The sequence below is a fragment of the Canis lupus genome, chromosome 34, assembly GCF_011100685.1.
Source record: "Canis lupus familiaris isolate Mischka breed German Shepherd chromosome 34, alternate assembly UU_Cfam_GSD_1.0, whole genome shotgun sequence".
Taxonomy (NCBI): Eukaryota; Metazoa; Chordata; class Mammalia; order Carnivora; family Canidae; genus Canis; species Canis lupus.
This window is the reverse complement of record NC_049255.1, coordinates 32,570,301-32,582,345: the sequence shown is the minus strand read 5'-3', so window position 1 is coordinate 32,582,345 and position 12,045 is coordinate 32,570,301. Positions and strand designations below refer to the sequence as shown.

The following is a 12,045-nucleotide window of genomic DNA, read 5'->3' as shown; positions in this document are numbered from 1 at the left end:
TTTTGATAATGTGATATAATATGGGATGCAATAAGTGATGGGTCTGAGTTCTAATCCTTAAATACACTTTCCTATTTTCCAACAGATTCAGCTGAAGTGTTTGTTTCCCAGGTCATGCAACACATTTTTTTTGAAATAAATGAAGATGGCAGTGAAGCTGCAACAGCAACTGGTAGGACAAATGGTTTCATGATCGACCCAGAGGAATGACTAAGGGGAAATGTGCAGAATTAAGGCATTGGCATTTCTACAGGACTCTGATCTCCTTTTTCTCTCCTGCCGTCCAGCAAACTGTAGGGAGAAAAGAGAAATTGGTTGTATAAGCTATGTTTGTGTCTCTGCAGCTGCTGCATAATAAAAAAAAGACCAGGGTGGGGATTTGATTAGGAGTTGAGGCCCATCTAGTGATATTTGCTTATTTGTAAATTGAATTTTACCTGCCAATTAGGAGATAGGACCTGTGAGGGAAACTTAACCCTCACACATGAAATCATTATTGTTCAGGAATGCTTACTTTTAAGCAATTAATTAATTTCCTTCTTCTTTTACACCAAGTAGGTCCCTACTTTTCTAATACTTTTATTTGTCATTACCTATACACCAGTGGCTCTTAAAGTTAGCTGCCTGTTTGAATCAACTGGAAAGCTTTTTAAAATCCTATGTCCAGTCTATCTCCCAAAACTAAATTAGTAAATTAATTAGATTAGTATCTCTGGAGGTGAAATTCAGACTCTAGCATTTTCTTACATTTCCCTAAGTGAATTTAATGTACATCCAAAGTTTAGAATCAGTGCTTGTCCTTGCTATTGCAAGTACAGTGCATGGACTAGAAGGATCAGCATTGCTTGGGAACTTGTTAGAAATACAGACTATCAGGCCCAACTCTAGACCTACTTAATCAGAATCTCTGTTTTCTGAGGTCTCTGGATGATTTGTGAACACATTACAATTTGAGAACCACTCCTTCATGATAGATTTCCCTGAATAAATGGCATTTTGAATAGTATCTATGCTCCATACAAGTAATCCTCAAAAAATAATTGGAGAAAATTTAATTAGAAATGCAAAAACAACTTTAATGGATGTCTCATAAGTCTATTTTAATTCTTTAGACTATTGTGAGTTTAGCCAATATGTAAAAGATACGCATCCTTTAAGTTGTCATATTGATAAATTTCTATAAATTTGTACTCATGTTATTAATTTCTTGGTTAATTTATAATACTATGTAGCGCCAATGGATTTTGACATGTAGGTGGGTCACACTGGACTCCTGCTACCATTCTAGCATCTCCTGAAGGCCTTGGCATTACTGTGTTCAAGGAACTGAGATTGGAGGGCATGGGCTATTTCAGTCTTAGAGAAATAAAAAGATTGCTTTGGATGAAGTTGTTGGCCTATGTAGACAAATTTTCCAGCTGCTTTTATGTAAGAGTCCTTATAGATCATTCTTTGATCCTCTCATTACATCGGTGAAGAAAGAGGCTCACAACATGAAATGGTTTGCCTACGGTCATACTATTAATTGACAGCTGAGTTTGAACCCTAATCAGGTTCTCGGACTTCAAGTTCAGAGCTCTATCACCCACTGCCTCTAATTTAAGTCTAGGGTTCTCTAAGAGGGTGTAACAATCATTAAGGGATCAGCAGTGACACTGGTGTATTACATGTCCGAATAGTTTTCTGTGTGAGTGTTTTGACTTTCAGGTATCTGATCAGGGGATGCTCAAGAACAGAAAAAATCTCAAGTATTCACCCAAGTGAGAATAGGAATGACACGGACTATACTTTTTTTTGCATTCTTTCATCAATTCAAACCTAAGTCTATATTCACTTGTAGTTTGGGCATTGTAGCCCTGATCTTGCAGGTAGGAGACTGCTATGCATTTTACACTACCAAGGTTATGCTTGATTCTGAAGGGGATCAGAATATGCCACCCCAAAATAGACCTCTTTGCCTGAAGGGTTGTTTAGAGCTGAAGAAAATGGAGAAACAGCACAGAAAAAAAGAGCTCTCTCTACTCTCCCTCGATTTGCCTAAAACCAGGGCATAAATTTCCCTTGTAAAGGTATCTTTCCTCCTCTCTACCAAATCAGAGAACAATCTTTATCACAAGAGATGAAAGTTGGCACTGCAATGAGTCTATTTAATAAACCTTATGAAATAACCCTTACTATTATTTTTTCCTATATATTTACCTCCCCATAATGTATTGCCCCAGAAGCACCCTACCCTGTTTTTTTGTTTTGTTTTGTTTTTTTTTTTAGTTATTCTCCACAATATACCACCCTTTGTTAAAAAGATAGATAAACCAGATAAGCTGTCAAGCCTAACATTTTGCAGGGTATTTACTTTTTTTTTTTTTTTCTGTGAAGCTCCTCTGGGGATATAAAATAAACCATTTCTTCTGTTAATCTGTCTTTTTCAGTTTAATTTGCATACCCTGGTCACAAAGAAAGAGTGTAGAAGACAGGTTTTTTTCCTTCTCTAACATTATTTTTCAGTTCTGATCACTTCTGTTGCAATTTTTTAAATGACTTTTTCATGAGTCTGAAAATAATTGTACAAAACCATTGCATTATTGGTAAAGGAAACATCTGAATTGAGTATAGAAATATTTAATTTTTTTAAAGATTTTATTTATTTATTCATAGAGACAGAGAGAGAGAGAGAGAGGCAGAGACACAGGCAGAGGGAGAAGCAGCCATCATACAGAGGGCCTGATGTGGGACTCGATCCAGGGTCTCCAGGATCACGCCCTGGGCTGCAGGTGGTGCTAAACCACTGCGCCAACGGGGCTGCCCAGAAATATTTAATTTTAAAAGAAAAAAAAAACAATCATTTAAATTTTTACCCCACTTTAAATGTTGACAAATGCTACAATGGAGCCACATGATATAAATTATTATAGTAAATAATTATTAAAGCAGAAAATCTCTTCTTCTAATCACATAAAAAATCCTATATTCATTCACAGCACAAATCCTAAAAGCTCTGAGGCCACAGAATAGTTTCAGAAAAGTTAAAAAAAGTAAATCTGAACTCAGATGTAATTACCACAAGCCTGAAGAATAGAAATAAAGTACAAACAAATCTGGTTAAGAATTAATAGTTGAAACATTATAAGGATAAATCATATAACATAAATAAAAAGTGAGCAGAAAATTACTGTTTAAAAGAAGAAATTTTTCAACTGCTTTCACTAAATTGAATCTAGTATCTGGCTTTCTTCTTCATTGAGCATAAATGTGAAGTTAGAATTATTCCATGAATAATCCAATATTTGTTCTTCTGCTCTTTGATTTTTAAATTTATTCCAGATTTCTCTGTATTTTGAAAATGGTTATTTTTCTACAAGTTACCTCCTCAAACGAAATGACTATTCTTGTCTACAAAAAGTATTTTGGGTATATTTTCTTTATTCATCCTTTAATGTGAACATCTAAATAACTGTTGTCTCTATTTCATAGGTATGCACATCCCTGCAATCATGAGTCTGGCTCACAATCAATTTATAGCAAACCATCCATTTCTGTTTATTGTGAAGAATAACCCAACAGGTATCTTCTCTAGAATTCTCTGGGGAAACTGCTTAAGTCAAACAGACCTAGTTCTAGCTGCTATTTGTAATCTAAATATCTGAGATCATTTATTCGTTCAATTTATTGAATCTATTTCGATTTTTCAACATTCTTTCAGTGGCTACTTGGCAAATGCCTCTTTTTTTTTAATTTATTTTTTATTGGTGTTCAATTTACTAACATACAGAATAACCCCCAGTGCCCGTCACCCATTCACTCCCACCCCCCACCCTCCTCCCCTTCTACCACCCCTAGTTCGTTTCCCAGAGTTAGCAGTCTTTACGTTCTGTCTCCCTTTCTGATATTTCCCACACATTTCTTCTCCCTTCCCTTATATTCCCTTTCACTATTATTTATATTCCCCAAATGAATGAGAACATATAATGTTTGTCCTTCTCCGACTGACTTACTTCACTCAGCATAATACCCTCCAGTTCCATCCACGTTGAAGCAAATGGTGGGTATTTGTCATTTCTAATAGGCTGAGTAATATTCCATTGTATACATAAACCACATCTTCTTTATCCATTCATCTTTCGTTGGACACCGAGGCTCCTTCCACAGTTTGGCTATCGTGGCCATTGCTGCTATAAACATCGGGGTGCAGGTGTCCCGGTGTTTCATTGGCAAATGCCTCTTTTATACCAGGCATTGCATTTTAAGAAGTGACAGGGGCCTAAAATCGGGCCATGGTGGTAATAGCTGCCAACACAGCTATTATATATGCTAGCAATTTTAAATACCTATCTCTAACTAACACCATTCCCTACAGGTTAGCTATTTGTCCAATAACAACACAGAAGCTCAGAGAGAGGTTATATAATTTGTCTAAGCTCATACAGCTGGAAAGTAGCAGAATGGAAATAGGGCCTGTTAGTCTCAGAAGTCAACTCTCTGTGGTGCCACGAGAGGAGTAGAAATTGAGAGTTGAACAGTTGTGAAGATTTCAGAGATAGAGTCCAAAAGAATAAGTGACTAGCTTTAGGCTTTGAGCGGAAGGGAGAGGTCAAATATGCGTCTCCAGTCTGGGCAGTTCGTGAGAGATGATGCAATTAGCTACAAAAGGTAGAGGTAGTAGTAGATTGGACAGCATTTGACACAAAGGCAACATGTGGTGTACTTGGCCATGTGCTCTGCACACAGTAATAGTATCCCTAGAGACTGGCAGTGTGAACTTGGATGTCAGATGGGGCTCAAGACCTAGCTGTGTAACCTAATGGTTGTGAGACAAGTCAATTATACTTCCTAAGCCATATTTTCTCTACCTCCTATTTAAACATAATATTAGTACTCATCACCTAGAGTTAAATAAAAGAATATATGAAGCCTGTAAAGCTATGCCTGGCATGTAACATTCATTATGAATAAACAATAACTATAAGTGAAGGAATGACCAAAGGAAGGAAGTAGAATGGAGAAGTTTCTCTGTGTAAGTTGGGTTACATGGTAAAGAGACCTAGTTAATTTTAGATCTGAATCTATTAGATTAGCCAATGGTACTGATATTATTGGCCCCCTGAGGGAGATATCCATCTCTTTTTAGGCAACAAGAAACCAATGCGGAATGACCCTTCTGAAAGTTATGTCTTGGAAATAATGAGATAGTTTTAGGTTTGCTGAGATTGCATTAACAGGACTTCAATTCCAACGATGGGCGTGTCAATGTTAAAAGATATTCTGAGTGTGCCATTTGATCTATACATCCTTAACCTTTAGATAACTCTAATTTCTTACAATTAGTATGTAATTATCGAGTATGGAGAATAGAAAGAAATGAAACTTCATTGGACATCAATGCATAAGGAAATAATAGCATTTAGAATATGTTTGACTCTCTATTTTCCAAGTTGATGACCAAGGCCATGTAATTGCTTTCAGTTAAACAGCAGTGAAAATTCTCATCCCCAAATAATCCATTTATTTATTTATTTGTGATAATGCTTAACTATCAGACTTTAATGACAATTTCTACTGTCTCACGATCTTTATTGTAATGAGACTTTCTAAACTAGAGTTGCTCCCTTTAAGTAGTGTTTAAAATGAATGGCTACTCATTTATCAGGGGCTGTAAATTGTTCCCATATAAACTGTAGAATGGGCCATTATCTTAAGACAATACACATCCAGTGATTTATTTATTTTTCTCTCACAAATGAATTGAGGAAATCCTTGAGATTGACAGAAATGGTGCCTTAGCATAGCATAGTAAACTAAGTGGCTCATGCTTTACATAAAATATATTATTTTCATGATTTCTTAAGTAAGAGGATGAATAATTTTACATTTAGTATAATCCATTTTTATCTAGATTTAAAATTTTCTTTCAGTCAAATAGTCCTCTTGGGCAAAATCCAAACATTTTTTGTATTTTTCTATCATGTTAGTTTTATATTCAGTATATTCACTCAAAGCTCTTACTAAACTGAACTTCCAGGGAAATGAAGAACATTTTTTCTTCGTGGGGGCAGGCCAGTGTTAGAGACTTTCAGATGCTATCTGAAATGTGCCATTTCTCAGAAAGTGAATCATGATTCTGAAACTGACAGTACTCTACACACAACAACAAAAAATATATATATTGTGTTTAAAACTCTAGTTTTAGTTTGAAAGAAAAAGCAGACAGCAGGGTATCCATTGAGAAGTCTTTCTTCTAGGCTCTTGGCTTTGGTTATACTAGTGTGTTTTAATATTAGGAAGTAAAAATTACTTTTATCTGATTGGAATATTATATACATATGTTGGTTAAATACAGAGGACACCTCTTTGAGAAGGGGGAACATAGAGAAAAATGAAACAATAATGATTTCTGCTTCAGCTTCCCTCTCCATCTTTTGCTGTTATGTCCAGGAAGAGTGCACTAATCCATCCACTTTAGTGGAGAGTAGATTAATGACTGCATAAGGACTCCATTGAACACATAGTACTCCTTGGTCAAAGAAACAGATTGAAAAGGCTGGGACAAATGGCTTTTATGTAACGCCCTACACTTCTGAGTGTTTACAATTTTAAACTGTTGCCTTCAATTATGAGGTTAGTTTCCCTAAAAGTCACTTTAAAAATTTGCCGAATAATTCCAATAAGCAATTTAATGCCATAAAATTCTAAAGAGACAACAGTCCTTGCTGATTCCTATTGTGACAAAATGCAATATATACATCCTGAGCAAGTTGTTTATGGGTCCCCATCTACCCGAAAAACAGGAGTATTTTTCTGTTTCTTGGAATTATTTTGAGGTTTTTGAGGTGAAGTATTATTGATTATTATCACTAAAAGAAAAAAATGCTAGAGATTATGTCTATTTCCATGTTACTGGCTCTCTTTGGACTGAACAGTAAAGAGTTAATGAAATATCTAATAATAATATCTAGTAATTCTTTCAAACATATCTCAGTATAATTTCCATTAGATTTTAAATTATACAAATTTATTTTATCACTTTGAAATTCACATTTATTTCATGTATCTGTAAGGAACATAAAAGTCAAGGCAATACTTGGCATCAACCCATTCAAGCCACTTCTCTTACCCTAGTTGAAAAGAAAGGTGAATGGATTTTGACACATCCTTTATTTCTGTTTTGTCCTCTAGTTCCTAATTCCTTTTCACTCACAAACACAGAATGGCTGGATTCAGGTGTTTACATTTCTGCTGGATTACAATTTCGCTTTAGTGAGGATTTGAAAGTACTAGCAATAGAAAATATTGTCTTTTTCAGTAAGCTTTGCTTCAGAGCTGAAGGAGGACATCTGAGAAGCTACACTCTTAACCCTAAGGGCTTATGTTACGTGCATAAAAAGATGACTGCTAATGCCTTAAATTTAAAACTCCACCATGTTCATCACCATTTCATTACGCTATGTTTGCCTGAGTCTCTATATTTAGAAGAACACCCCTCTGCTGCTTTATTTTTGCCTTCCTATATGAAAAACAGGACTAATGCATTTTCCGTGACAAGCTGTTGTTGGTGTTAATTTACTTCATAAATTACCAGAAAATGATTAATAATGATATAATTATGTATTTTAGACCAAGGAGAGGGTTTTGCTGTTAGACGTTGCCTATTTATCTTTTACAGAAAGAAAGACTAAATGACTTGTTAAAATATTCAGAAAGACTAATTATTGTCAACTTTTTCACCAGAAATTCCAAGTTTTTTTTTTTTCCTTTTCCTAGAATCAATTTTGTTTATGGGAAGGGTGACAAATCCTGACACCCAAAAGATGAAGGGAAGAGATTTAGATTCACTGTGATTGAAAAGAACAGCCTCAGAATGGAAGATGATTCCTGAAAAATAGTCGATTGGCAAAATATCATCATCTTGCAAATATTCTCTACATCTCTTTTTCTGTTTTAACTGTATGTGTATCAATCTTTACTAATATAGATCTGTATTAATGAATAATTAATGTTATTAATAAATGAAAGTATTCATTTAATATTTCTGGTTATGTTTTATAAAGTCTATATTAATCAAAAGCAGTAATCTTACATAAAATATTACTATTAATATGTTAGAATGGGGACACCTGGGTGGCCCAGTGGTTGAGCCTCTGCCTTTGGCTCAGGTCGTGATCCTTGGGTCCTGGAATTGAGTCCTGCATCAGGCTCCCTGCAGACAGCCTGCTTCTTCCCTCTGCCTATGTCTCTGTCTTTCTTTCTGTGTCTCTCATGAATGAATAAATAAAATCTTAAAAAAAATACATTAGAACAATCTTGTCTAAGATATTTTGATACCGAATTTCTATCTTAGATATCAAAGTCTCTGTATTCCTAAAATACTGGGCCATCTAACTCCCAGGCATAGCAGCATTATTCAGACTGTGCAGAAGTAAGGTCAAGAGACAGAATGGGAATAGTGTGTGCCTCTCTGGGGGCCACTTAAGATACAGAGTTCCCATAACCATGACAGTAATGAGCTTTGAGTATTTTACTAATCTCAACTTAATGGTTTGTTTTGTTTTGTTTTTAATTCTAGTTAGTTAGCAGACAGTGTTATATGAATTTCAAGTGTCAATATAGTGATTCAACTATTCTATATGTTACCTGGTCCTCATCAAGACAAATGCACTCCTTAATCCCCATCAGCTATTTCGTTCATCCCCTCACCACTTCCCCTTTGATAATCATCAGTTTGTTCTCTGTAGTTAGGAGTCTGCTTCTTGGTTTGATTGCTCTCTCTCTTTCTCAATGAATGGATAAAGAAGATGTAAGATAGATAGATAGATAGATAGATAGATAGATAGATAGATAGATATAGATATATAGCATATACATACAGTGGAATATTATTCAGCCATAAAGAGAGTGAAATCTTGCCATTTGCAATGACATGGATAGAGTCAGAAAGTATCATGCCAAGTGAAATGTGTCAGAGAAAGAGAAATACCATATGATTTCACTCCTTTGTGGAATTTAAGAAACGAAACAAATGAGCAAAGGGAAAAAAACATAATTTTTAACTCCATGCTTTAACATTTAATATTTGCCATTGTTTAATACCTTTAAGGTCATATCTATTTTCCTCTTCTGATTTATGCTTTAAACATGTATAGGAAAGTAAAATAATGAGAAGTTTTCCTATGCATGAAAGTGGCAGCTAAATTAGGATGATTTAGGAAGCTGACCTTCCAAGATTTTATAACACTGAAATAAGGAAGTGTTAGAGCCAAGATTGTAATCTGTAAAGATTAAATGCAGAACCCTTTCTCTGAAAACTCTGAAATGTCAGATCCAAATATCCAAAAGAATACTACATTCCGATGACTCGATATAACATGTTTCACAGTTTTTCCATTTTCATGTTAATGAGAGAGAGCATCCTTTTGTTTGTTGGCTTTGGCAAATCTTAGCAGAGAATTTCATGGTAATGACAACCCATTGTTGAGTTCTAATTATGTGTCAGACACTGAAGTAAGCACTTCATCTACATTACATTAAACATACGAAAAACCCTGTGGAACATTATTACCCACCTTCCAGATGGAAGAACTGAGGCTCTTATAAATTAGTCAAGGACACATAGCAAATAAATATGGTGATCTTCACAGTATTCCCAAGTTTGAAGCCAAGACTATCTCAGTGAGAAAACTGACTATAATCTCTGAGTTATAATCCTTTCTACTTAAGTCCTTCATTATTATTATTATTATTTTGAAGATTTATTTACTTATTTTGAGAGAGAGAGAAAGAGAAAGAGCAAGGGGAGAAGCAGAAGGAAAAGGGAGAGAATCCTCAGGCAGGCTCCCAGCTGAGTGCAGAGCCTAATTCAAGGCTGGATCTCAGAACCCTGAGGGGAAATCATGACCTGAGCAGAAATCAAAGTTGGCCGCATACTTGACTGTACCTTCCAGGTACTCCCTGTGTAAATCCTTTAAAGTAGTGTAGGTCTTCCCCTGAAATATTATGCTATCTAGTCTCCAAAGTCTAGATTTCTATCTACAGGAAAACCTAGAACAATACTCCTGATGTTATGAAAACAACTTTATAATTAATTATGATTGCTTAAAACCATAACATAATTGAAAGCGATATTCATTTTTCTAGAATGCCAACTTGAGCTTACTTAGCTATAGCACAGTAAATGCTAATCTATATGTTAATGATGTATCACAAGTTTGTTGCTCATCATGGAATGGATTTAAAAATATGCTTCCTCAGTTCAGGAAGAAGAGAATAATAGGTTGTTAGGAGGATAGTAGTTTTAATCAGGTCTGCCCAAATTCCTGTTTCCCTTGGAATACCTCAGTCTTAGGATCCTCCTCATGTGTACCATGTGAGTTTGCTCTGGAGATGTATTTATTTTTTCCAGAAATACTGAGTTTCCATCATGTTCCAGGCATTGCTGTAGAAACCAGGGCTATACCAGTGAACAAATCTGACAGGGTCTCTGCCTTCAGGGAGCTGACATTTTACCGGTGGCAGAAGGACAATATCCACTGAATAAAACAGGATAAGGAATTAAGAAGGGTTTTCTAAATGAGACAATGTAATAAGGTGACTGCCCAAGTTTCACTTTAAAGTAGTTTTTTTCATAATATGTTCCTCATATATTTGCTTTTCCTCACTAAGATCTGCTAAATGTCTGCCTCAAGTTCCTTGCAATGGAGACTGACTGCACTATCAAATGTTTTTCTTCTCTGATTTCATGTTCTGTACTTGGTTATTGTTACTTGCCTTCCAAAAGGAGCATGTTTAAGCTCCTCATAGAAGAGAGGGTAGCTTTCTGGTGTGGGTTCCAGCTGAAAATCCCCCCTCCCACCTGTTCAAGAAACATAGTTGCCAAAGCACTTTCAAGATTAAAACCTTTAATCTTCATCTTCAGTGAAATTAATTCAGTAGTTATTATAGCTCCACATCACAAAGGTTAAAAATTTCTGGAACATATTTATAAAAGATATATATATATGTATATAAATATATATTTATATAAATATTTATATATAAAATAAATATGAAATAATTTTCTTTGCCAAACTATGTGAAATTCTTAAGATCACAACAGTACATAATCTGTGTGGGATAAAAATACTGTCAAATAAATATCCTTTGAAAAAAATCTGATCCATCATACACATATCACATATACATTTTTTTTTTCCTTCTTGAGACAAAATGGCCATTAAAGTAATAGTATTTTTTGGAAACTTTGGAATTGGGTTTATTGACTTCACATAGTTCTCATTCATGACATTTTTTTAGAGGAAGGAGTCTGCTACTTCAGGCAGTGGGACCTTGGGAGTCAAAGACCTGAGATTTTTTTTGAGTGAGGGTGAGATTTATAGAATTTCCTGAATTGGGTAATAATGATCTAGAAATCTAGAAATACACAAAGAGAAATTAGGCAGATTTTCTTAGAAGTCAGTGGTTTGAGCTTCTGGAAGTAAGATATATTCTCCTAGGAGGGCCTTGCATCGTTGAGACATACCCAGTGAGGGGCTGACCCCTGAGCTGCGTGATCCCTGAGACTGACTCTGTGCACAGGGTGGAAAAGTGGGCATACTGTAATCTGTTGTTTGTAAAAGCAGTTTTCCCCCCCTGTATTTCATTTCTTTCTTTCTTTCTTTTTTTCTGTTTCCTTGTATGATCAACTCTAAATAAACTCTGAAGTTCTAGAAGCCAAAATCAGTTTGTTTTTCTTTTTCTTTTTCATGCCTCAAGTGACCACCCTGATGGTATAAAGGAAGTGAAAGATGAGACATTTTTCACTGTGTAAAATTATATTTTTGGCTTGTCACTTCAATCCTCTGGGGCTTTGATATCTTCACCAGTACATTGAAGGGCTGGACAAATCTTATTTTAAGTCTTTATTCTGAAGTCCTATGTTTGTAAATCTTGGACTTCTCAACAAAGACACATTCTGGAATAATGTCTTTTGAGTCACCATTATCTATAAACAGTGGGTTTTCATGAAACCAACAAAAATTCCAGGATGTGCCTTTCACTATGATGTTGGTTTATCACATT

General features: G+C 35.2%; 1 protein-coding gene across 3 annotated transcripts in view; it reads left to right on the top strand.

Moving 5' to 3' along the window:
* SERPINI2 (serpin family I member 2) overlaps positions 1 to 8,018 on the top strand; it is a 32,944-nt gene extending 24,926 nt beyond the window's left edge. For all 3 annotated transcript variants that reach the window (XM_038583807.1, XM_038583805.1, XM_038583806.1), the window contains 3 exons: positions 86 to 172; positions 3,472 to 3,561; positions 7,756 to 8,018. In XM_038583807.1, coding sequence (XP_038439735.1) covers positions 86 to 172; positions 3,472 to 3,561; positions 7,756 to 7,832 — 254 coding nt within the window. In that variant the 3' untranslated portion in view covers positions 7,833 to 8,018. The remainder of the gene's footprint in view (positions 1 to 85; positions 173 to 3,471; positions 3,562 to 7,755) is intronic.
* Positions 8,019 to 12,045: the final 4,027 nt, after the last annotated feature.